The sequence below is a fragment of the Anopheles coluzzii genome, chromosome X (genome assembly GCF_943734685.1).
Source record: "Anopheles coluzzii chromosome X, AcolN3, whole genome shotgun sequence".
In the NCBI taxonomy this organism is placed as follows: Eukaryota; Metazoa; Arthropoda; class Insecta; order Diptera; family Culicidae; genus Anopheles; species Anopheles coluzzii.
In genome coordinates, this window is record NC_064669.1 from 22,908,187 (window position 1) to 22,936,107 (window position 27,921).

A 27,921-nucleotide genomic window follows, 5' to 3' on the forward strand; every position below is an offset into this window, starting at 1 on the left:
TGACTCAGGTGAGAGAGCCTTGCTGCGAAGAGTGACTGGTATGCCCACCTTAAATGAAGACAAATGAGAGTGTACTGGTGTCAGCGCCAAATTTCGCCTGACGGTGAACGAACACATACCGCTTGTCGGGTGCTAGACGTACTTGCACCACGTGTGAGATTTGATCAGTGATGACCGATGGGGCAAAGCGTGTAAAGAATAACCACATTCGCATGTCAGTGTGTGGAATGATATCCAATAAATCCGAGTCAAGCGGCGATCCGGATCCTCTAAGTAGTGGTGATAACGGATTATTAGGTGGTGGCATGATAGTGTTAGACGACGGTCCGCTCGCACTTACACTAAGTGAAGCGGCCAAGGATGGAAAATATTGTGACGATGTAATATTGTTGACCTCTGAAGTAAACAATCCAGGATTCGATGATGCTGGTTTGCGATGAATGGGTTGTTGTGACGGCAAATCAGTGGCGACGTTCGACAGACAGACAAGAACGGATCTCGTCCTTAAGCACTTTCAGGAGCTCGCGCAGGACTCTATAGTAGCGGACAGTTCCTCAGAAAGTCCGCTGCATGAGAAGTGAAACTCAGAGTTGCACCAACCCTGGCATTTCACAATGCGATCAGCAGCTACGATGTCGTTAGAGCAGGCGAAACAAATACCGGCCATTGCGTTGTGGATCAGCGATTAAATGCGATGTTGACGTGACGTAATGATTGTGGGCCGGAAAACGTTTCCAGGTGATTGTAGGTGAATAATCCAGTTGTTAAACAAAACCAGGTAGTGAAGTCACCTACACCAACAACAGGTTCAGCAAAGAAATAGGTTTTCACGGAATAATATTGAAAATAGTCGAAGCGCAGAGAATCTTCGACCATCACAGTGACGTTTGAGTGTGAGTTTTTAATAGACAGTTATTGGGATCCGTTACTTTTTATTTCGATTATGGCTGGTAGGGATGGCTATAATATATGATAGCTATAAAAAATGTAAACAAAAACCGCTTGGGACCCTGGGAAACACAAACAAAAGAATTGTAGATATGTGTAAGCGTCGTATGTTTATGTTTATGTTTATGTTTATGTTTATGTTTATGTTTATGTTTATGTTTATGTTTATGTTTATGTTTATGTTTATGTTTATGTTTATGTTTATGTTTATGTTTATGTTTATGTTTATGTTTATGTTTATGTTTATGTTTATGTTTATGTTTATGTTTATGTTTATGTTTATGTTTATGTTTATGTTTATGTTTATGTTTATGTTTATGTTTATGTTTATGTTTATGTTTATGTTTATGTTTATGTTTATGTTTATGTTTATGTTTATGTTTATGTTTATGTTTATGTTTATGTTTATGTTTATGTTTATGTTTATGTTTATGTTTATGTTTATGTTTATGTTTATGTTTATGTTTATGTTTATGTTTATGTTTATGTTTATGTTTATGTTTATGTTTATGTTTATGTTTATGTTTATGTTTATGTTTATGTTTATGTTTATGTTTATGTTTATGTTTATGTTTATGTTTATGTTTATGTTTATGTTTATGTTTATGTTTATGTTTATGTTTATGTTTATGTTTATGTTTATGTTTATGTTTATGTTTATGTTTATGTTTATGTTTATGTTTATGTTTATGTTTATGTTTATGTTTATGTTTATGTTTATGTTTATGTTTATGTTTATGTTTATGTTTATGTTTATGTTTATGTTTATGTTTATGTTTATGTTTATGTTTATGTTTATGTTTATGTTTATGTTTATTTGTCTATCGATGGACAATAATGCCCTCTCGAACCATTCTAGCAATGTTTTACAATGAGTTCTTTACAATGGATTACAATAACATAGAACATAAAAATGTGCACTATGGAACCAAATTTAACACAGAAACACGATTATTAAACTCAGTTGGCGAAATCCTCGGCTCAAAAGCGTCGCTGACTGCGTTGAAAGCACGGCACATGATTAGGAACGGGTCAGAGGAGCCAAATTGCGTTCTACGGTCGTCGAGGGCCAACATTGCCCGAGTCCGGAGCGGCCTGGCCGGAACGTACAGGTTGATGGCAGCCAGTAGTGACGGAGAGTCAATACGGCCGTCGAGAAGTCCCGTGATGAACGACAACCTGGCTTTTCGTATTCGCTCACTTAGGGTGGGTAGCCCGAGTAGTAAACACCTAGTCCGGTAATCGAGCCTTTGGTTCCATGAGCGAAGTGCAAATCGTGTAATTTTGCGCTGGATTGATTCCAATCGAGCTAACGGACGTGCTGCAGTTGGCCACCATACGATATTTACATATTCCATCAACGACCGGATAAGTGAGCAATAGAGCGCCTTGGTGCAAGGTATATCATTAAGCTCGCGAGTCATATTGATAACTAGTCCTAGCATTCTATTGCTGGTGGCTACTACGTGACCCAGCTGATCCTTAAATGATAGTTTTGTATCGAGAAAAACACCTTGATCCTTAACACATAGTTTTCGCGCCAAGGACTGTCCATCAAGCGCATATTCATACAATGATGGCCAGCGAGAACGACTGAAAGTGATGGCTTCATATTTATGTGTGCATAGGGATAAAGCATTACGGTTGCACCAACACTGGAACTCATGCAAGGAAGTTTGCAGTCGGGCGTGGTCTTCTGGTTCACAAATAACACGAAAAATTTTCGCGTCATCTGCGTACAGTAGATGATTGTCGGCCGGAAGGATCAATGTCGCGTCGTTGATGAAAAGAAGGAACAGCAAAGGACCCATGTTGCTGCCCTACGGGACTCCAGAAGATGCATGCACTGGACTTGACATGTACGGGCCTAACTTCACAGAATATTGACGATCTGTAAGGTACGATCTAAGCCACATTATCACAGGGTTTGGGAGACCAAGTAAGTCGAGTTTCGCTAGCAAGATGGAGTGCGATACACTGTCGAATGCTGCCTTGATATCCGTATAAATAGCATCTAGTTGTAAACCGTTATCGATAGATTTATGGCATTTGTTAACAAATTCTAGTAGATTAGTCGTTGTAGATCGCCTGGGTACAAAACCATGTTGATTCACACTAATATAGTTGCAGGCCGAGGACAACAATGGCTCGTAGATTAGCATTTCGAACACCTTTGCACACACTCTCAGTGAGGTTATGCCACGATAGTTTACAGCATCATTCTTACAGCCCTTCTTGTAGATGGGTGTCATCAAGGAAGATTTCGAAGTGGCAGGAAAGGTTCCACATCTCAGGGGCTCCTTAAAAATATGAAAATAGTATGGCATTTACACTGTTTCTACGCTACCTTATATGCGAGAGTCATTGGCAAAATTTTATGTAAAAAATGCAGTTTCTGGAAAACTTTTTTTCTTTTAATAGATTTTTAATGAAGCGACTCATACTAGTTTTGTTGCAGAAAACATGCCCCTTGTGGGTTGACGGGTTGATAGCAGTGGCACGTTCCTTACCCCGATCTATTTACATTAGCAAAACGGTATAATTGTCACTAAAACATATAGCGGCTCTCAGGAAGAGTCAGTTGAATTTATTTGTTGGAGATCTGTTAGGTTCACCCAGGTGAGCGGTATTGAACAATAATTTTGATTGTATTTTATTGTGGTGACACATGGCGAAATGTGGGAACTGTGTCTAGTGCGTGCTAGGCTTAACACCACTCACAGGTTACGGACTGTCACCTGTTGGTGTCAGTGTATCCTGCGGGCTCTTATTTCCTTCTCTCATCAGCGCTCGCCAAGATAGGACGTCGAGCGGGTCTCCGTCCTCCGTATCTGCGTTTTATTTTATGTATACGTGTTACCGTTAATGATACGTTTTAGTAATAAAGTTTATGTATTTTTATCTATAGTTTTCAACGACTACAACATATTTCGACTAAGCATAAAGTAACATTTACATGAACTTACAGGTAAAACAAATTGAGGGACATATTTTAGTTCAAATGACCGTCAACTGTAACAAAAATTATATGAAAATAAAACAGCAGTTTGTTGATCTGTTTTTTTTTTTAATTTTACTCCGTCATGAATAAACTTTATTTTTTATTTATATTATCACTTTTCCTAAGATAAGAAAACAGTTGAAAATCTCAAGTTTTTCCAAATTTGTCAGATGTGTGTTGCTCTTGGCTAAATGATGCTACTATTTGTTTTCATATGATATCAGGTAAACCAGATATATTTTTCACAGATCATATATATGATATTTTGTAAACATAAAGGTCTAAAGCTGAAATAAAACCATGCTACATCTTTTTATCCTTTTTTTGAAGGTTAAAGAGACTATCTAAGTCAAGTTAATACAGTTTTAATAATTTTGTATTGTTTATTTTGTTTTCAATACCTATCAACAAAAAGGAACCAAACGGAGAATGCAAGAAAGCAATTTAGAAATGGTAAGTTTAGGGATTTCATATGATATAAATGTGAAAAAAATATTGTGATGGGTATTAAAAATAACGTATCAATAATAATGTGATGAATAGATAATGATTGTAACATGTATATTAAGAAGATTAACCAAACCAACCGTAGTTAATTATAATAAAGTAACAATAATTATGATGACAATTATAGTAACAAGTACATCGTTGATGATAATATTGCAAACGAAATCTTAGGTTATTAGTTTTCTTTTTTGATATTCCTCTGTTTTTTTCTTTTCTTAATTTCTACATCAGTTCATCGAAGTCTTTTTCCATTTCTATTAAACTATTTGTTCTATCTTACAACTATTACATATAAACAGTACAGTGGCGAGTTTAGGGTGTCTAGGTCCAAACGGTTAATAGAATATTAAAAAAGAGGAAGGGAGGGAAGTGCGTTGATAAGTGCGACTTATTACTGTAGTGAATAAGTAAATGCATTAGCTTAGGACTGATTTGCAACTGTATGAATAGTAGTTTGTAAGTGCAATAGTTTTTTTTTTCATTTTATTATTATTATTATTATTATTATTATTATTATTATTATTATTATTATTATTATTATTATTATTATTATTATTATTATTGTTGTTGTTTATCAATTATTCGTAGTAAAGGTGAGTCACAACTACTACTTTTTCAACTGGAATTCAACTATAGAACCTTCATAGACTATATGGAAAACATATGCTGGACTTAATATCTTCGGGGCACAAAAAGGCGGGATAACCCTTGGCATTCTCTTAGTCCGCTTACTGTTAAACCCGCCACGTACAATGCTTTCTATGAAAACCTTCTTACATGCATAAGTTGTAGAGAATCGTGCAACAAATTTGAACAGGGTTTCCCACAATTTATTGATTGGCGCCCGTAATTGTTTGGGATTGTCTCACGATATATTAACCATTTCCCATAGATGTTTGGTTCATTCCCACGATTCATTTGTATCGTCAATTGAACATCAACACCCATTGAACATCAATACAATTGAACCAAACAATTAAGAGGAATGTACAAAAATCGTAGCAGAGAACACATCGTTAAGAGAACACAGACAAAAAATATATGGGAAACAACCAAACAAATTCGGGAAGCAACTAAAAACCTTGGGAAACCCTATACGATGACTATAGGCAAAATGGACGCCTGGTAAAATTTCGTTTCTGTTCTCTACCTTCTTTTTAGTCTCCAGTTTCGTTTATTACAGGTTTATTCATAAAACAGCGCTTAGCCAATGAGAGAGAGTCGACTATTAGTTTTCCGGAGATGAGCTCGCCACGGGATAATCTGCTCACTGTCATTGTTGTCCTCATTACCACACACAGAATCACACTGTGTGGGTGATGTTACATCAGGTAGGTGATATCCATGAGCAGTTCCGCCTTCGAGCTTTGCATTGCTAATATTTTCTATAGAACAACGCCTGCCGTTGCCGGGTATTTGGTGACTTACAGTGCCTCCCGAAACACCGTGCATTATTTTACCAGTGCTAACGCTTCCTTGTCCAAAGTATCCAGATCCTGAAGAATTGGAAGCTTGGAATTGATATTGGTTCTCCTTATTATAGCGCAGCAGACCCATTTCTGATTCTGAGCCGTATGAACTAATATTATCGATTGACATGGCCCTTTGAGTGATCCGGGTGCGCCATGAATCTGATCGGCGCTGCAACTCCTCTACTTTTGGCGTGTATATTGATGACCTGACAATGACAATAATTAAATTTTCCGGTTATTCAAATTCAGATCAAATGTATTCATCTAAATGAGGAGGAAACACTTATGACACATTCCTTACGCAGAACGATAATAGTATGGGTCGAACGATACAACAAACGGTGAGAAGGTTCCGTTGGAGTCAATTAAGGCTTTTTTAAATATTTTGTTCTATTTCCATCATATTTCACAGCTGGTCGAAGCGAACGGCTAACGGAGTATATAGATTTTAACTGATTCTACTGATGATTCTCTGGACCAAATATTTCCATGTTTTTGTTGCAAACATTGTAAATACGAGTAACGAGAGTGTTGGTAGTATCTACAATTGTTACAACTAATAGCGGGATTCGCCAAGTAATGTACATTTATCCGAGTTCAATACATGTTCATTTTTGTTAACATTGACGATTTTAAAAACAGTGACTATTGCCAAAACAAAGCCAAACATTGGTAAAAAACGAGTAATACTATAATTGACAGTCTATTTGTATCGCAAACATGCTTGACAACCGTTTGTTTAATGACGACTTAGAATCAATCGTTAAAAATAGCACATGTACTTTATGTATTCGCGATGCATATGTCGAGCAATTTTCAACTATTATGGTTAACTTTGAACGACTGTTGATTTTGAAACATTTCTTTTGGGATACCAGCTAATTTTTTATAAATTCAGATAGTTTACTTTTTTTATAAAATGCAAGATCATCGTTATTAGGCAGATTCATCAACACAACTTGTTGAAGATGTTAATATAATCATCAAAAATCCTAGTACAGGCCTGCAAATATACGCTTTGTTTCCACTTTTACAGATAGAACAGTTTTGAAACAAGACAACTGAACTGAAGAACGCTGGCTTACATGACTAACTGAAGAGTAACGAGCATGATACTTTCGTATCGATCTTGTTCACACACTAGCGAAGGTAGATTGAACGGTTTGTGCAAGGGACGTGTCATAAGTTCATTTCCCCGCAATAGGCTTTTTGTCTTACTTCAATTTATTTTCTGCTTCTTCCTTGCGTGCAATGAGGTCTCTTTTCCATTTCGGAATCGCTGACAATCGACGATCCTCAGCCTCTCGCGCCAACCGTTCTTCAAACTCTCTTTTAGCCTTTTCTGCCGCTTTTTTTGCTAACATCTGACGCTTCCAATCGGGAATTACATTTCCAGCATTATCGCGCTCAGGTACCTGAAAAATCTTATCAGCTGTATGATAAGGCTATCGAGAATAAAGACCAAAAACACAAAATGGATGGATAGCGTGACGTGTGAACGTGTGATGGCGTGTAAATTGTGCGTGATAGTTAGAGAAAAAGAGTTAAGCAAGATAAAAAATAGTTTCTACGAAGTCAATACATTACAATGATACTACTTTGATAAAGTTGGTCAAAACTGCTCGAACCATTTGGCAAACTTTTTTTCATAAATCCTTGGGCTTCACAAAATCTCGAGTGCTAGCGTATTTACATACAGCTAGTGTTAACTCAAGACAGGTTTACAGGGTTTCACTTAAAATTTTGTTCATAATTATTTACCATGCGCAAGATGTATTGCAACTGTTATTTTAAGTTGATTTTTTATACCAATTCTTTTTCAGTTCTTCCTTACTTACTTACTTATCCGGCACTACAACCGCTTTGCGGTCTTGGCCTGCCTCAGGAGTGTCCGAAACCGCTCACGGTCTCGCGCCTTCGTCTGCCAGTCCGTTATCCCGGCCTTAATGGCGGACGCCTCCACGCCATCTTGCCACCTCAATTTGGGCCTACCACGCCTCCTCTGTCCTTGTGGACGGCCTAAAAAGACTTTACGGGCTGGGTCGTCCGTTTCCATGCGTACAACATGGCCAGCCCACCGGAGCCTGGCGAGCTTGATACGCTGTACGACAGTGAGGTCGCCGTACTTCTCGTACAGCTTGTCAATATAGCGGCTCCTCCATTGTCCTTCCACACATACCGGGCCAAGTATCCTTCTGAGCATGCTCCTCTCGAACGCGGCTAAGAGGGTTTCGTCAGATTTGGACAGTGTCCATGTCTCAGAGGCGTATGTGAGTACCGGTACTATATAGGTACTATATAGTCCCAGCTTCGTCCGTCGCGACAGGTTCTTTGAGGTGAACTGCTTTTTCAGGCTGTAGAATGACCGGTTGGCAGCCAGCATCCTTGCGCGCAACTCAGCTTCCATGCTATTGTCGTTGCTGACCTTTAATCCCAGATAGGTGAATTGTGGGACGACTTCAAAAGTGCGTTCACCTATCTGCACGTCACGCCTACGTAGATTCGGATTATTTGTTGGTGGGCCCGCTGATGTTGCCACCATCAGTTTGGTCTTTGCCTCGTTTATCTGCAAGCCGAGGCTCTCTGCCGCCTGCTCGATCCCTTGGTAGGCTTCTGCTACATAGGAGAGCCGCAGACCAATGATGTCTATATCATCAGCGTATGCCAGGATCTGGGCTGACTTATAGAAGATGGTTCCCGTAGTCTCCACCCTCGAGTCACGGATGGCCCTCTCTAGCGCCAAGTTGAATAAGAGACAAGCAAGCCCGTCCCCCTGGCGCAGACCTTTGATGGTAGCAAAAGGTCCTGAGAGTTTTCCATTGACCCTCACCTGGCATGTGACGTTGGTCATAGTCATTCTAACTAGCCTTATCAGTTTGGCCGGGTTTCCAAAAGAGCTCATAGCGTCATATAGTACAGTTTTACCCTGGCTATGCTATCATATGCGGCTTTGAAGTCAATGAAGAGATGGTATGTGTCGTGTCTGTATTCAGCCATCTTCTCCAAGATCTGCCGCATGGTGAAGATCTGAGGCCCGATTATTAAACACAAATTGTAAAGACATGTTGTCAAAATCGGAAGATTTGTATTATGACATCCGTTTGTGTTGTCTGTTGGATAAATAAAATTTGACGAAACACAAACTCACAAGCATACTGCCAAGATATGTATTATGAAACACAAACGGAAATCCAAAATTGTCAAACTGCTTTCCGTCAGCTTTTTGTCACGGAAAGGCGCCAATCTCAGATTGTTTGACCGGCAAAACACAACAACAGAGTTGTTGGATTTGATTTCACGACCAAATGTAAGTATTTTATTTCAGAAATAATCAAATTTTATCATTTTAAACATAAATATGTGTACTGCCATATCCATACAAATGACGATAAGCTGGAGATACTGGTAACGTGCTGCTGTTTTGGGTTAAGAAGCTGCTGTTATTTCCTTCCTTTGTTGTTCTTCGATGGAAAGATGAAGGGCTCACGCACCAGGTTTGCGTTCAACAACATTGGATTCCAGCAACTTCTTTAGTGAGTGGCTGCTTCAACAACCAACAGCATAGGCACATGTAATTATCTCATCTAATTCTGCATACACTTTTAGGAATAATAAAGACTCGGAGGACTCGATCTCCGTCACAATGTTAAGGAAAATTTCCATCGATACACGATTTTTTTTTCTTAAATCGGAAATTAACCACCACGAAATGAAACATGTATAACACGGTTTGCACAAATGATCCGCATGCTTAACTCACGCTTGGTTAGAAAGCTGTAACGGGTCGAAAACACTTCGAAGCAGTCGGCGCTGTTTTGCCAGATCTACTGTTGTTTCTTCTTCACTGCTGCTATCGTCACTTACAAAGTGGGATAAAATCATTTCGATGTTTTAAACAAGGATTGTTAGCTTGATAAACGATCGTGTCTCAAATAAACTTGTTTACGTTTTTTTATTTTGATTTTGAACATTTTGACACATCGACAAAGGCTTTCACACAGCTTTAACCGTAGAGTTGGCAACCAGATTTACACACGTAAGTTGGCAACCGGCATACCCGGGTAGTCCACACGTTTTGATGCAAAAAATTAACGATTTTCATAGGTAAACAATGCTTTCTATATTTTAATGCTGTAAGCAAGTAAGGCCACCATATATTCTCTTCTATTTCATTTATTCATTAAGTTTTTTCATTTTATTTTAAAAATAACGGTCAAATTGAAATTTGGAATCGCTTAAATTTGACTCGAAAATAAGCACAATATGAAAAGAGGAAGAAGAGAAACGTCATTCTCCATACAAAGTGTATGGTTGCCAACTTACGAGGTAAAGTTAAAAAAAATCAAGATAAAATACTTCCAGGCTGTTTAAAATTACAACTTATGCACCAAAAAATCATAAATTAAAAGTTGATGGGCTACGGCAAATTTCAGGTCAATAAAAGCAATGAATCAAAATTTATGGCAGTTTAAAGTTGAAAAAAATACCCGGGTATCCGGTTGCCAACTTAAAGGTTAACGAAAGAAAATATTTAACAAAAATTGTCTGTCACAAAAACGGTTTCAAAATGCATACCTATTTTCCGTTTGTCTTGACGCACTTGTCTTGTGTCATTTCCGTTTGTGTTTAATAATCGGGCCTCTGATCAGTGGTTGATTTTCCGTTTCGGAATCCTCTTTGATAGTTTCCGACTATCTCTTCGACGTGCGGGACAAGGCGATCCTGAAGGATCAGGGAGAATATTTTATAGGCGGTATTCAACACCGTAATACCCATGTAGTTGTTGCAGTCCAACCTGTCTCCCTTCTTGTATATGGGGTAGATGATGCCGAGATTTCAATCACAAGGCATCGATTCGCTATCCCACACCTCAGTAACTATTTGATGAATCTCGTTTTCTAGTCGTGCACCTCCATTCTCGACCAATTCAGCTGCAATTCCGTCGGTTCCGGGTGCCTTGTTATTTTTCAGCCGACGGATAGCCTTTCGTGTTTCTTCTATGCTAGGTGGCAGTAGTATGACACTATCTGCTAGTGGCGCTTCTAGCTGTTCGCTAAACTGGTCATTAAGTAATTCATCAAAGTACTGAGCCCACCGCGAGAGGACCTCTGGCTGGTTACTAACCAGATCTCCATCCTTGTTGCGACAGCAGGTTACCTTAGCTACAACGTTGTTTCGGTGACCTGCTATCGCTTGGTAAAACTTTCGTGTCGGTCCGTACGTCTCTCTGGTTTGCTCGAGTTCCCGCATGTTTTGCTCTTCCAAAGCATGCTTCTTAGAGCGGTGAACTCTTTTCTCTTCGCGTCTGAGCCGTGAATATTCCTCTGCGCATGCCCGCGTTCTATGCCGTTGCTGAATTGCTCGGTATGCAGTATTCTTACGTTCGGTCACTTGTCTGCATTCATCGTCGAACCAGCCAGACGACCTCTCGCTCGTAGTTTCATAACTGTTTTCTGGTAGTAGAGACTCTTCTAAAGCGGCTTCGAATTCCTGTTGGACAGTAATGTCCCTTAGAGAGTCCGTGTTGAGCCGAGGCTGCGTATTTTCTCCGCCCCCATTGGCGCGGGGGCGGGCGATTCTACAACGTATCACTAAGCCAACCAAGTAGTGATCGGAATCCATATTCCTCGATTCGATTCCATATCCTCGATATGTTCTGACATTTAACAGACTCGACTGTCGTCGGCAGCTTATTAACACGTGGTCGATCAGGTTCAAGGATTCTCCACCAGGGTGCGCCCATGTAACCGTGAGGATTTTCTTCTTGCTTTAATTTGGTACTTCCTACAACTAGATTGTTCGCTGCGGCGAACTGGACCAATCTACTACCATTATCGTTACTGTGTTCATGCAGACTGTGACAGCCAGTGTATTGGCGGTACATTGGCTCCCTACCGACTTTTGCGTTTAAGTCCCCCAGGATGATTATGAGGTCATGTCTGGGGCACGCATCTACGATTCTAGCGAGGCGTTTCCACATGTTTAAAAAAATGTTCAGTTCTTCCACATGTTAAAAAAAAAACTAAACTGGACTAGCACTAAACTAGTTAAGCAGTTCTTTAAGTTGTTTTAAATTAATGTAGAAAAAATTAAAATCTATTGTTATGTTATAGATGCTATAATTTTAACCGCTGAAACTATCACCAAAACATGACTTGCTCTCGCAAGGAGCCCTTTCTTGCGAGGGCGCTTGCGGAACTGTTATGATTGCGAGGCCTCCTGGGAGCTCGCAGACGGGTCGAGTTTGTTTTACAGGATCTGGCAAGAAGGTGCAGCAATATGATGTTGACATTGGAAATTTATTGGGAAACCCCTGTATTTGAATGAAATTGGTGGCGAATTTTACCATTGAGAAGATTTGGGATTTTGTGAATTTTTTTACAAGTGTCCCACAAAACAAATCGACCAGTCTGCAATCGTATCCGCATCCCTCGCAATCGCGACAGTTTCACAGCCAAACTACACGTACCTGCCATATCCATCGGCCGATTGTGGGGGATTTGGGGCACGCGTAGAGGAATTTGGGGCACGTGTGCCATAGGGGCAAGAGTGCCACCAATCTTTTTTTCGTCATAAAAAGTGTAATTAAATGACCAATTGTGTAAACCGATGGTTGCGTTCCAATGACAAGGTATACTGTGTCGAATTTCATATCGATTTCTCGATGTTTACCATTGTTTTAAACTTTTTTATATTGAGTTTTATAATTGAGCAACAAATTACAGTTTACAACTTTTGGGGCAAAAGAGCTACCTCTATTAGGGGCAATTGCAATGCCACCATTTTTCCTAGGCGCGAGCTGTCAAAAATGTAAACATTGTTGTGGCGTGCAGCGGTATTGTGCGCTTTTATGAACGGATCCCACCCCGGAAAAACAGACAAGCAACTTCCATATTGCGGCACAGTTTGTGATCAAAAGCGGTTCATTGGTGACTTGAGACATGTATGAATATATACACTACAGCCACCCCATACACTACGGACGTAAAAATCTCCAATTATCAAACAAATATGTTTACTTTAACCAGGTGACCGTATGCCCCATACGGGTGGCAATCTTGCCCCATTGAGTTAACAAAACATCTTTTTCGACCCTTTTTAACTCGCTTCAAAAATAGTTTTGCTTTCACTTATTTCTAGCGAAATTCATTTATAAGCGAGGAAACAGGTTTAAAATGGATATGTGATTTGAATCAGCTTTTGATAAACAAGTTTTAAAGAGTTATTACTTTAAATGCTCAACATGGCACAAGATGGCTCTAAGTTTTATAACATCATTCATAACTCCTGCGCCCTTGCTTGAAAGATGCTTTGCGCTCGATGATTTTTTACCCATAGTTTTTGTAGTTAGAGTTATAGCACCTAACGAACAACTATTACAGCGCAAATTATAACTTGAAACTTTTTGAAAAACCCTCAAAAATATAGCAAGTGATCGTTATGACGCAAAACAAGAATGAAAATAAATATTATTCATCGAACATTATGATTTACAATAAAACAAATCAAAAGATTTCGAGTAGGAGATACTACTAGAAACCCTTCAATACTATTTAATACAACATTCAATACGTGCATAATGTTATGAAGTGGACAATACAGAAGTCCACAATACATGTAATAATAAATAATCTGGTCCAGTGATTTTAAACCTTTTTGTTGCTTTTTATCCTATGTAGTGTGTATCAAGTATTCCTCAACCATAAGTCGATGTACTCGTGGGAGCGATTCATTCCCTTCTTAATCCTTTAATTAATTATGCGAATACTGAAAGATTACCAAAAGCGAGATAGATGCCTTATATATACATACATATTACATAAAGAGATATATATATATATATATATATACATACACCAATAACCAATTTAGAAGACAACCAATGAACCCTATTACGAAAAACTTATACTTAGTCCAATTAAAATAAAATGTTTAAATGACATACAACATTGGATTTATTAGTTTTATTCTGCAAATTGCTTACCTGATCAACATAGTTCTGAGCGGTGAACTGACGTGTTACTTCTGAGTAAACTTCAGTCGCTTGGCGATCTTCGAGTTTAGCTCGCTCCACTTTCATCTTCTTCACTCCAGCAATGTCCTTCGATAACTTTAACTCAGCTATTAGGTCGGTCTTCTGAGAAAGGAATTGTTCGGTGGTGCTTGATAAACACTGCATGCTTATACTGCGTGTTGGAGCTGAGTAAGTTTTGGCGAGCATCTTGTCAGTCCGTCGTAGCTGAACGCTGTTTAAGTCTTGAATAGAGATGGCCGAGAGCGGCTGGTGTAGTTTGCGAATATTTGTGTCTTGGGGTGGTGGAGGAGGCGGTGGATGCACTCCGCTGCGTTGTGCCTTCTCGCTGGATGCTGGTTCGCCTAATCGGGTCCCGCCTGCTGTATTGTTATGCGGCAGAGTGGAGTTTAGGGTTGCCGTGCCAGCGATTGTAGCGTTATTGTGGTTGAGAAGAGGGGGCGCTGGTGGTGGCGGGGGCGGTTTCGGCGGCTCCGATCCCGCCTGCACAATGAGGGCAGTGTTCAATGGCATATACTCCTCAGTATCAGATGATCTGGGAATATTTTATATATAAGTAGTTAGTTTGCAAGTACAATTTATGTTTATATGTCTTATTATTAACAGGTACATACTATTACTTTCATTACTTATGATTCTATCACTTCAATTTATCTGAGCTTGAACTATTCTATTACGATTTACTGTTGAGAAGAATCTTTTTTTATCTTTTTGCCCTTTTCTTTTTGTACACCAAATCTCCCTGGTTTACACGGTATGGTTAAAAATATAACATTCGTTTATATGATTTCAGGTAAGAACAGATGTATTGTATGTATTATATATATATATATATATACATATATATATATATATATATATATATATATATATATATATATATATATATATATATATATATATATATATATATATATACATATAAATATATATATATATCTAATTATGTCTTATCATCCTTCAGCATTAGAAACACTTTCAACAACATCATTTGTTGTAACTAACTATGAACTACCATCGACCATCCTATGATCAATCCACGTGGCGAATGGATACAATAGCTCACGTGAAAGTATGATGCTTTCTCACTTTTTCCAACAATTAAACCTATAGATTGAGAAAGCATGTCGATTTTGTTGGAAGCGCTGTACGTGTTGAATGAGGCAATCAAAAAAGAGCACAACGAAGTGAGAAATTGAGATTGAATTTTTTTCAGAAACAATGAATTTACGGGAAACAAGAGAAACATGAAAATCAACCGTATTGTACCACACGTTACAGACTGATAATATAATGAGCACTTTGCCAGTAAAATAATGTGCCAATTCAATTATCATTGTACCAAAGTCTATCACATAAGTCCCTTGATGATTTTGATTTTGCAACAAACATAATTTTTTTAAACTTTTTTCAACTTTTTACAAAAACACATTATCACCATTCACACTTAATACTGGAAAAATTCGAATCTTTTGAATACGAACAATTTACCTTTGCGAGCCTGCATTTGATTTTTTGTCACTGATGCTTTTTAAATATTCTGATGGTTTGATCAGATGGTTCGAGCCGTCACTTGTACCATTTGGAAAACTGGGTGGCACAAATGGTAGGACCAACTGCTTATTCACCAAGTTAGGTCCCTGATGCTGAAGGTTGTTTGGTGTTACTGGCTGGACGTTAACAAGCCGCGGTTGATGGTGATGTTGCTGATGGCAGAGCTGGACGTCGACTGACGCTACTGGTGCGGCGCGGGATGCCTTGGAGCCGTATGGTGAGCTATTTTCAGGTGCACATTGACTATGTAGGTTGTATTCGCCACCATTACCTTCACCACAGCCGTTGGCTTGAATTAGTTTGGCTTTCTTATTCGCTGCTCGCGGTAGGTTTTTACCACAGTTGCCACGTCACGGTCCAGCACACGTTGCAATCGAGGATGGATTGAGTGGTAGGGGATGTGGAATTGAAAGAAGATCAAGTAAAAATTATGAAAAAGAGGAAAGAAAAACTTAACCAATGTTTCACCATACATTTTCTTCCGTTTCTATTCATTTTAGTGACCACTCGAGCATTTTCCCTTAGGGGCTATCCATCTAAAGCCGTTTTATGAGACTTTTTCTTCTTTTGCCTTTTTATCCGACACTTTTAGAGGAAGAAAACTGTTATTTTCTTTTTCAGTGTTACTTTTTGTGTTACTTTGGAAGGAAAATGTTGCTTCTCTGGCTTACTCATATAAATGTTCGTTTATCCAATCAATTTTAAATTTTTGATAACGAAAACTACCACGGTTCACATTCTTTAAGGTGTTTGCGAACCACACAACATTAAAACAACCTCAATTAAATAGCACGCGCCTTTATTTTATATACTGTCTTATTTAGTTTGGTAGCATTGAAAAATCAGTTTGTAAAATAAAATGTTTCCTGTGAGCATCAATACGTTACCATGAGCAATCGGGAGAGAATATAAAAAGAGGAGATTATTTTCCATCGATTAGCTACACGAATTTGTAATACAGGGTTTCTAGTCATATAAAGGAATAGTTCAATCACTTAAAGTAATGCTGCAAATCGGTAGCGGAATGTTTCAAGCATACTGTGGAAATTTTCAAGTATATAGGGGAGTGTTGCAACCGACTAGGGCAATTCTACTGAGTTCTTTTAAATATTCTACTGAGTACAGAGTAACTGATATCATTTGAAATTCAATGTAAAACACCTACTAAAACTAGAAACAAAGAAAGATGAAGACAGTGAATGTATGAATTGTGTGGTATGCTGTTTCAGATAACATATTGCCATTAACATATGCATTTAACAATCGTCCAAAAATACAAATAACTTACTGAAGGAGAATAATGCAGATTTACATTTTTGAAAAGTATGTCTATGACTTTCTGACAAAGGGGTTAATGCTAGTTAATTTGTGCTTGTTACAGGGTTTGAGCTCGACGGCATCCTCCATCGATAGAAGAAAGTCTAATTTACGAACACTCCAAATCTTAGCGCTTACAACACGCTTGATCACACACAAATTGACAATTTCAGGCGTATCGAGTACTAATCGAGCAGATATGGAAAAACAATTTTGAGCAAATGTCACTTGGGTAAGAGAAGTTTAAGGAGCCAGTTTAAGGGAATTAGCTCAAAACCCCGATTTTAGAACTCGAAAATTTCATTTTGTGAGGCGTTATTTCTTGAAACTTCGGAGTGTTTTGAAACAAAATGGCTACATGACCAGTGATTAGGATTGGATACCTTATTGTCCAAAGGACAGAAACAAAAGCAACGAAAAAGCCACATCACAGTAGATGTTAAAGGGTTTGCTCTATAAGTCCCTTAAACTGGTGCAGTTCAAGGGAAATTTAAGGGGCCAGCTTAAGGAAAATAGCTTGATTCCTCAATAATTCGTGCTCGAAAATGTCAATTGGGTGGAAATAGGTGACAGGTGAAACAGGTGAGCTCGCAAACTGCTCGAATTTGTTTTGCGGATGACGTTAAAACTATGCAATCTAACATAGGGCCTATATAATAAACCCAGTCTACCCGGGAAAATACGGTTATACCGGGTAAATACCTGCGGATTTTTTTCCCGAAATTTAAAATACCCGATTTGGTACATCCCTGCATGGGGATAATGTTTAGTAATGTTTTTTCAATAAAGTTTTCAGCAGTGTAAAAATGTATACAAACACATAAAATTTGACTTACAGGGGTTTCCAATAGAACACAAGGCCGCGAAACACTTCGATAAATGGACGTGAGTTAAACGCACGATTGCGGAACGATACGTGAAAATGTTGACGATACCGGGATCTGCAGTTTTCTATAGCAAGACTGCGGCACACTTTCCCGTGCACACTATCGCACCCCAGGACATATAACTTGACAGCCTTCTGTTGGCAGCGTTACAGCAACCTCGCAGGTACGGGAGTGGATTCGAAGCCTCTAGAAGATTATCATAGGCTCTCCACCCCCTACCCTTACTCAATACGTCCACGTCGTACAGAACGGTAACATGTCTCTCAATTATTCAAGCTTGGGTATACGGGGAAACAAGCAAGCCACCCTCGTACAAATGATTCAGACCCTCCCAAGGAAAAAGAACTTAAGGTTGGAAGCTCGGGACATTTTCTTTTATTTTTATAGAGATTGAAATTTCAGCCTATCAGCTGTTTGCACTGTTTAGCAGGTTTTGAGCAGCTATCAAAGTGGGTATAATATACAGGTGAACTTATCCCACGGTTAATCTTCACCCGTCCTGTCAAAAAGTGGTTCGAATTTGGTTATGATATGAGACCACCTGGTGTACATACACTTTGATTCAAGATTCCTCCACCTGATCTCTTTAATTCACCTTGGGATCAATGAAAACACCATCTTGTTTTGCCATATTTTCGAGCAGGTACTCGAATCTAATTCTAGCTTTGAGGGTGAAATAATCTATTCTGAAAATCGCACGCTAGTTTTGTTTTTTGTCTATAAAAGATGACTAGAATCGTGAAGGGCTCCAATGAAAAAAACAATCACGATCGAAACATACGTGCTAACGGTTTAAGTGAAGGAACCATTTGCCACAGTCTTCCAGATCCGACACGTGAAAAGATCAGGGTCAACCAAAATCAAATTCGAATACCGTTGCTCATACTCCTTAATGACATGTCGAAAAAGGCATTTTTTGCGGTATTGCAGCTGTAAAGATCATCGCGGCTAAGTTTGTAAACATACAAGCTACAAGGAAATAGTAGTAATGCCATGATATAAAAATCTTAAATGAGCAACAATACTCATCAACACAAATGGACTCTTGCCCCACCAAAAAGGTGTTCGACAGCGACCCCAGTTCGGCATAAAGCGCAGGGGAGCACAGCGAACTCGATGGCTGGATCAGGTGAAGCAAGACTTGTTGGAGATCAGGTGCCTACATATATGGGAGGCTGCAGGGACCGAGCATCCTGGAGAATAATTGTTAACCGGACCATGTCATGAAAACGTGCTCTAACTCTAAAGGGAAAGAGACATATAAAAAGAGCGTAAACAAACAATGTCAAAATAAAATTCGAGCAGAAGGAAAGACTTTAGATAAAGTATTGCAGGCTTTTCTGCATGTGAAGCATATGTTTTTGTCGATTCCAATGTCAGCATGAGACGCACGAGCCATGTCTTTCGATTATACGAGCGGTATGCTGTCCAACGACGAACACGGAACTCGCAGCCAACTATGCACGGTCAGCATAGTTGCATCATAGCGCGGGGTTCAACGCACACCTGAGGGTCACCCGACTAACTTAACAATAAGAACGGCACCATCAACGGAACGATCAGTCACGGAGGTGCGTCGGACCTCAACCAACCGATTTATTGACGCCGACGCACGCCTTATCGGACGCCTTGATTGGTAACCCGCTGCCAAGCTCGCCTAATGTTCCTCCCTGTGTTCCGGACCATTCTGCTGACGACGATACGCACCTCATCGCGCAACCCGAACCAGAACCTGCCTTACCCCATCAACCGAGCCACAAACAATTATTATATAATAAAAGGGCTATCGATGGTTCCATCGTGGCCATTACTTCATCTAAGTTTTCGAGTGTACGTCCTTTTTCCGCCCAATGCTCGCCTAGAAAATTTTAAGCCCGCTATACATGTTATCGAACAACAGAACCACCAGAAAAATATCAAGCTAAATTTTAACAATTCCAACAGTTTTTTACTGCTATGCTTAGTTGTATCGTTTGCAGTTACTATAGAAGCCACTCGAACAATGCCTGCAGATTCTGCTCCACCCGTGCAGATAACGGAAAGGCAGCAAAGGACTCGTAGGCTAACAGCCAGATTTGTTCCATATTGAATGAGTTAGGGGAGAGATTGAATAATTAAAGTATAAAACAGTAATGTGTTTATAAAGAACAAGATCACAATATATATATAATATAATATAATGCGAGGGAGATACCACCGGATATATCCAAGGTATAGCCCTGCATGCAGTAAGATTGAATAACTGGTATTCTTGTTACGACAATACAGCATTACGTTGTCATAGCCAACACTAGCATCGGACTCAATAAAAAATAACGAGTAAAAATAACAAATATAAATAAAGTGTTAAAACAAAGTTATTTACCTGTAATAGTTGACATGCTACGATTGTGGTTCCCACGAATCAGATCTGATGGTTTGAGAGTAGATTCTTCTAATACTTCTAGTCCGGAATCTGAATCATGATGTTGTGATCTGTTCAATTCTGCGCATTCTTCGTGACTGTCTCCTTCACGGAAAAGAACGAATTTGTGTATACCATTCAGGTACTTTTGTTGTTCGCCATATGTTGCACCGATCTGCTGGTCTGTTGAGTGTCGAGAAGATGCAATTGGTGCTGTTGCGCCTGATGCAGCAGCTGCAACATGAATTGGTTTATGTCCGCTATTACCATAGCTGCTTGCTTTTAATGGTGGAGGTAGTGGAGGGGGTGGAGGTCCTGAATTGAAACCATAAACAAAATTGAAAATAATAGCACAAAAAATGAAAATAATATATATATATGTTTGTATATTTGTATATTTATTAAATGATCGACGGACCTCATAAGCCCTCTCGATATATGTAAGGGTACAATAGGAATATAACAAAAATAGTCACACGCGTTACAATAACACAATAATAACAACAATAACAATTACAAGGACGCTAAAGATTCTGGCGAGAGGCGCGAAGTAAATTAATGCGACTCAACACATTTGCCATCGTCATGCCGGGCTCATACGCATCAGATTCCGCATTCAGAGCAAGACATATACGCAAAAACGGGTCTCGGGAGGCGAAGGCGGTCCTTGTCTCAGGGATGGCCAGCATCGCCCGAGGGCGGAGAGTTCTTGCAGGCACGTACAGCTGTATCGACGAGAGCAAAACCGGACAATCGATGCTACCATTGAGAAGCCCAACGATAAAAACCAGCCTAGCATTTCGTATTCGGTCGTCGAGTTGGGGTAACCCGAGCAACAAACACCTTGTTGTGTAGTCGTTGTTGCTGCCCCACGAACGGAGCGCGAAACGGGTAGCCCTACGCTGGATGGACTCCAAGCGCGCAACCCCCCGAGCAGAGGAGGGCCACCACACAACACTGCCATACTCCAGCACTGATCGAATAAGAGCACAATAAAGAGTTTTGGTGCAGATTGGGTCAGAGAGCTCGCGAGTCATGTTAACGACTAAACCTAACAGTTGACTGCATCTTGTCACAACGTGATCAAGGTGTTGCTCAAACGTGAGTCTCGCGTCGACGAAAACACCCAAGTCCTTGACACAATCGGCTCTCTGCAAAGTTTGCCCGTTTAGCGTGTAGTCGAAATGCACTGGAGAGCGCGAACGGCTGATGGTGATGGTAACACACTTATCAACACAAATGGTTAAGGAGTTTCGCGTGCACCAGTTATCGAATTCTTCTAGTGAAGCCTGGAGTATGCGATGGTCGTCTGGTCCCTGGATTTGCCGAAAGATTTTGGTGTCGTCCGCATAGAGCAGGTGATTATCCGCAGGAAGGATCGTGGAGACATCATTTATATAAAGGACAAATAGTAAAGGTCCCAGATTGCTGCCTTGAGGGACGCCAGAAGATGCACGGAGGGATCTAGATAAATGGGGCCCCATCCTAACGGAATAAGTGCGGCCCATTAGGTATGATCTCAGCCAAGCAACTAGGGGATCTGGGAGGCCGAGTCTGTCGAGTTTTGCTAGTAATATGACGTGAGATATCCTATCGAAGGCGGCTTTTAAATCGGTGTAAATGACATCTACTTGAAGGCGAGCATCAATGGATTTATGGCAGCTACTGACGAATTGCATAAGGTTTGTGGTTGTTGATCTGTTAGGGACAAATCCGTGCTGATTCGGGCTGATGTAATTGCGGGCAGAGGCCAGTAACGGTTCATAAACAAGCAGCTCAAGCACTTTTGCGATGGCCCCTAGCGATGTAATGCCCCGATAGTTAGAAGCCTCATTCTTGCAGCCTTTCTTATGGATTGGTGTTAACCATGAGACCTTCCAGGAGACAGGAAAGGTGCATGAACGTAGTGATTCCTCGAAGATTTTTACTAGTATTGGAGCAATCGACGCAGTGCACTTTTTCAGGATCACTGCCGGGATGCCATCAGGGCCGGCGGTGTAGGACATCTTTATGCGGTCTATGGCGCGGGTGACTGACGAGGTATTAATGACCGGAAGCATGGGACGAAGTGCATCTGCGGGTGTGTTAGAAAGTGCAGCATGAAGAGCCTCGGGGTGCATGTTTTCAGAAACAAAAGTGTCCTCAAAACGTGTAGCAAACAAATCGCACATATCTGGGAGTGTGCAAGCTCGGTTCCCCTTGTAGCGGATCAAACATGGGAAGCTGGAAGATTTGCGCTTATTGTTTGCGTAGGTCCTGAAGCGTTGAGGATGCACGCGCAGCTTTTTTTCTATATTACGTAGGTACCTGCGGTGGCAGATTCTGTTATAACGTCGATAAAGCGCGTGGACGCTATTGTGGTAAACCTGCAAAGCGGGACACCTTCGATCACGCGAGTTACGGTATGCAGCACGTTTCGCTCTTTTCAGTGTACGTAGTGTGCGGTCACCCCAGGCCGGACCTCGATGCGGCGTTTTGACGGGGACGCATTCGTTAAGTGCCGTTCGCATAAACTGAGAGAAATCATCGACAGCATGGTCAGGAGTTAAAAAGATCGAGCAGTCAAAAAATTCGTCATATTGTGAGATCAATCTCTCGAGCTTAGGCAAATTAATACGACTAAAATCGAGCCGCCTTTCCGCAACATTAGATGGTAGTTGGGTGGTAGGAGTATCAATGTTGAGATTGAACTCCAATGGTGGATGATGGTGGTCGACCGGTAGTAGGGGGGTATCAGAGGTCCGTATGGACGATGAGGCTGAAGCAGCTGGCCAATTTGCATAAATCAGATCAAGAGTTCTGTTCAGATAGTTTTTGTTGTTGTTGAGTTGATATAAAGCGTTCAGGTGCAATCCGTCAATTAATTGGGCACATCGTGCTGATTGCCTGCGCCTAAACGTATGGTCCAAAACAGCCGAAGTCATACAAAATCATGAAAATGTCTGCGCCCTTGTGTTCCGGCGTCCTCGTGAAGTTTACCGAGCCGTACCGAACAGTTGTGTTCGATAAATATGTGTGCGTATCAGGTAGCAGCATTTGTACTGCTTACCTGCCGTATGCCGCTGTGATACCGAGCGAGACGCATAGACAACGCATCAAAAGGACATGTGTAGCCGTGAGGACATTTTTCTGTGTCTCTTTTGCCTTGTCCTTGCCTTTAGATCCTGATGAGTGAAGCATGCATACCTTTCGGGTACGTTCGGGGTATTAGCTCTGTCCCTCTCATGTTAATGGGTAAGATAGAATCGCATGCCATCGGCTCTGCATTCGGGCGTGGGCAGGCCCGTGGACGCTGTCTGTTCGCACACATTGAGTATGAGGCTCGAAAAAACTAAAAGCCGTATCTTGTTCGACAGGTGCAGGTGACCAAGAGAGAGTAGGCTGATTAAAGTCACCGATGATTAAAAATCTATCATCCGGACATAAGGAGGCGCAAATTTCATTGACCCATTTTAGCAATTCATTTATTTTCGTCTCGTCTGTGCTGTGATTTGGTGGAAGATAGACTGCAGCAATATACAAACGATGGTTGCTTAGCTGAATGCAGATGCATGTTACCTCGAGTGTCTGGGACAGCACATGTGTCAAGACAGCACGCGTGGACGAGAGGGAAACACTGCATGCAATTAGAACACCACCCCCGCGAGAGTGAGAGCTATTGGTGGTATCTCGGTCGCAACGGTAAATACGATACTCATCACCAAACAAGAGAGCGGTGGGAATAGAGGGATCAAGGCAGGTTTCGGTAAGCACGAATACATCGTATTCAGTCTCCATTACCGATAAGCGGAACTCATCGGCTTTAGAGCGCAGACCACGCACATTTTGATAAAACACGGTTATACGCGTCGCTTGATCGCTGGGTGCTTGATGTAATGAAGTGTTAGTAGCTGGTATGTTGGAGATGACGGAGCTTATCGTAGATGGTGAGTGTATGATGAGTGTCTGTGTTGTCGAAGAGATTGCTCGGAACGTGTGAGTACCATATGACTGCGCTGCTGTGGTGCGGTTACTTCGGAAAAAATTGAGCCATTGTAGTTTAACGCGTTTTTGCTCGTGATGTGGACGGAAGAGTAGGTGAAGTGAGAGTGCGATTCATATCGGTTGGTGAGTGTTCAGCTAGTGGTTCACGGATAAGTGCAGGTGAGTAAGGATTGTTGTGCTGGATGCGAGACTGTTGTGGTAATGGTATATATATATATATATATATATATATATATATATATATATATATAAATAAATATATATATATATATATATATATATATATACGATATATACGATATATACGATATACGATATATATATATATATATATATATATATATATATATATAGCAATATATCTATATATATATATATATATATATATATATATTGCATTATTGTATTATTGAGAGAAAAATTATAGAAATATCATATCTTTAAAAATGTATCCCCGCAGCGCAAAGCGATCGAAAACTTTTTAGCCTCCTGCTCAATATAGCTAGAGAGCAAGAACGAATAATGATATAGCAATGTGAAAGGATGGTGAAGAGAGAGGAGTTTGTTTGTTTGTTTTTTTATTTTTTTACGAGGCTTTTTAGCATTCGCCTCTCGTCGAGAGAGAGAGGAGGGGAGAAAGAGAACGTCTGTGTGAAGAATGTTTTGGCCATTATGATTTTTGCACCAACACGGTCGTCTACCGGAGCTTTTCTGTCAGAAAGAGGTAAATACAGACAGCGCGCTCTCTCTGTAACGACCGTAAACGCTTTAATCGATTAAAAAAAGCTTCGATCGGTTCTTCGGACGATTCTGCTCGCTTTCTCGATCGGTTTCGGCGGAAAGCGAGCTAGAAACCAAGCTAAAAAATTGCTCGATTTTGTTGTGCGGGAATGGCCAAAAAATAGTTGACACCCACGTTCTCTTTCTCCCCTCCTTCCCATCCCCATCCTTTCACCTCGTTTTATCATTATTGGTTCTTGCTCTCTAGCTACATTGAGCAAGAGGCTGAGAAGTTTTTGATCGCTTTGCGCAGCGGGAATGCAAAACCTATATAAATAAGTAAAAAAGCGTCTCACAGAATGATGCGATGTAAGATTCCGCATAAAAACAGGGCACAGCAATAAACAGACCAAGCGAGTTCAAAAGGTATCGCGGTAAAAGGAATATTATCCTTTATCCTTTTTAGCGGGCGGACATTTTCAACATCGATTCCGGCATAAAAGCAAGGATACGAATGAACAAGACACGAAGATAAGGAAAAAAATCTTTTTTTTCCTCAAATATTAAAAGGTAGTACAGCCAGCGCGTTTGCAACAGTTTCGCAGCATGATCGCGTAGGTCGTAACGCTAAGAAGAAGAAGATAGACTCTATTATTTTCGTAGCCGAGGCTTGGTTTTCTATCTGTCTTCCCCCATTTTGTTTAGCTGTTCTTACTACGTACTGAATAAAGCGAGGATTTTCAGAATTATTTCGTGCTCAAAATCTTTTTCAATGTTTGTTATCCTGTAAGTTAGGAGTAACCGTGCCGACACACCGCGTGCCCTTTTTATGACATGCCCGGCAAACAATGCGAGGGTTGGTGTGGTACCTCTCGCTCTAATTTCTCTAGTCTAGTCTAGTTGTCTCGCTTCCTCCTATAGCGATTCTGTCGAGCTGAGCTTTCACGTCCCTCACCACCGATCTCCTTCCTACCCCTCGCCTAAGATCGTCTGACGTCTCGCCTGACACCTTTCGTTGTGTTGGTGCTATGCGGCTGCTGTCACTGAAGAAGTCAAGTTGTGTGTGTAAAAGAACGTAAACAGTGTTGTTGGCTGATCAATTTTGGTAAGTTTTTAATAATTAAGTTCTTAATTTTACGTAAGTAAGTGCCATTTTAGCAAAAGTTAGTGGTAGAAGTCCTGCCCAATGCGTGCTGGCTCCGTCGGAAGCGGTACGTGCATGTATCGGCATAGAAAAGTGGTGTGGTGGACAACACAGCACAAGACAGTGGGTAAGCGTTATCCAGCGATTATAGTGATAAAGAAACATTATTTTAATAGACTATGGCCTCTTTTAACTTGCAGATATAATGCAGAAATGATATGGGCCTGCCGCAGGTGTTTGCGACTGTGCGCTGTGTATGATTGTGTATGATTCGGTAAGTTGTAAGTGGGCCACGAAAGAAGAAGAAGATTGTTTGGCGAAGCTAGCGACTAGGATGCTAATCATGGTGTTTATTCCTTTTTTGCAGCCAATTTTCCTCTATCCTGGAACGTGGGCTTACGAGGAACCATTTAAGAACATCCTCCGGAAGCTGTACGGCGACGAGTCGGGCTCTACCAGCACAACACGCTAGAGGCCCAGCCGGCACCGGGTGCCCCGATTGCGCCGCCAGACGGTGTCGAGCGCGCTCGTTCAAAACGTTCGGGGCAGGAATTCAACCCTTCGGATCATTATCCTTTGCCTCACAATAGCTGCAGCAGCAACCGGACCGAACCGACCGCACTACTGATTGCGGTCAAATACTGATTGCGGTCCTGGCAGGAGAAAAAAACCCCACGAGTGAGTTTCTTCTAGATGCACAATCGCTACATCTAGATCTGTTGTCTCTAAACCAAATGTTTTATCTTTCCTCAGGTGTATCGAACAGGCTACTCACGGACCCCGAATAGCCCATTCATTCCCAACGGCCTAAGATGTTGTTAGTGTTCAGTGGTGTGCGCGACCGTCAAAGTGTTACCATTAAATATTTGAATTAACAAGATAACACTGTTATGGTGATGTCGTGTAGATGTGCGCAAGTGGGTTAACATTAGACTTAAGTACGCTTTAAGGCATAAATCGATATGCCTAATTTTAAGTTAAGTGTTTTGACATGCCCGTGTGTGTCAAGCGGCGGAATAAGCGCTAAGCAAACTAAGCGGCCGCGTCGGGCCCCGTGGTCTTGAGGGGCCCCAAAAAAGGAACCCATCCCCCGCTCACAAGTTAAATTGCTACTCAATCCTTCTCTAGTTTAGAACATTTCTCTGCTAGACGATTAAACCAAACTTACATTTGTGTGACTGCTTAGGGCCTCCACTCGTATGTGTGGGTTTTGCACAACATTTAAGAGAAATTAATTTAGTTTATATTATCATAAAACACTACGCATTTTTAAAGGGGGAATAAAGATGATGACATATATTTAGTTTGTTAGAAGGTTCATATGCACGTTCACTAGTTTATTTTATCTGGATTCTTTGCGGACTGCTTTTCGATTGCGCATGTCGCTTTGCCTCGTCTTGTGTTTTACAAACCCCAACAGCAAGGATGCGGCTAGTCTATCATTGGATTAACCTGGTGGATCTGGTAGCTTGTAGCGCACCATACTCGCCTGTCCGCGATGGGTAGGCCATATCATACCCCTGGTACTGAACGATCCAGCCCATAGTCGTTCGCAAGGACAGACAAAACGGTGTGTCACAGAATGTGTAACAGATGGTAGAAGATGGGTACCTGCGGGTGAGAGAGTCTGTTTCTAATGTTTTATTATCAGTTGATGACACGTTCAAATGGATGTGCACAGATCACGGCCCGATCCTGAGGGCTCACCGTTGAAAGAGGCACTGTCAGCGTGTGATGTCCGCAGAGAGGATCTTGACACGGAACCGAGTGTGGCCGTTCTCTCCCCCTCCCGCGTGTGTTTTTGGATGTGGCTTTCTTTTTCTTCTTCCTTATGTATGTGGCTTTATAATCATGTGTTAAAGAAATAAACCAAAGAGATAACATAAAAGATGATAATATCATGCCCGTCATTGGTTCAAGCCTCATATAGACCGTCCCCTCGTAGTAAGGA

General features: G+C 40.7%; 1 protein-coding gene and 1 long non-coding RNA gene across 7 annotated transcripts in view; one reads left to right on the forward strand and one right to left on the reverse strand.

Moving 5' to 3' along the window:
• Positions 1–3,375: 3,375 nt before the first annotated feature.
• LOC120960789 (uncharacterized) overlaps positions 3,376–27,921 on the reverse strand; it is a 134,501-nt gene continuing 109,955 nt past the window's right edge. For 5 of the 6 annotated variants that reach the window (XM_040384396.2, XM_040384395.2, XM_049606344.1 and 2 more), the window contains 5 exons: positions 20,084–20,437; positions 15,452–15,830; positions 13,913–14,495; positions 7,147–7,373; positions 3,377–6,134 (listed from right to left, as the gene is read on the reverse strand). In XM_040384396.2, coding sequence (XP_040240330.2) covers positions 5,660–6,134; positions 7,147–7,373; positions 13,913–14,495; positions 15,452–15,830; positions 20,084–20,437 — 2,018 coding nt within the window. In that variant the 3' untranslated portion in view covers positions 3,377–5,659. Of the gene's footprint in view, positions 6,135–7,146; positions 7,374–13,912; positions 14,496–15,451; positions 15,831–20,083; positions 20,438–27,921 lie in introns of all 6 variants that reach the window. The other variant, XM_040384397.2, reaches the window with a different exon arrangement.
• On the forward strand, positions 25,530–26,610 carry LOC120960938 (uncharacterized). Its single transcript, XR_005752660.2, has 3 exons — positions 25,530–26,097; positions 26,171–26,244; positions 26,338–26,610. It is a non-coding gene; the product is annotated as an uncharacterized LOC120960938 (long non-coding RNA).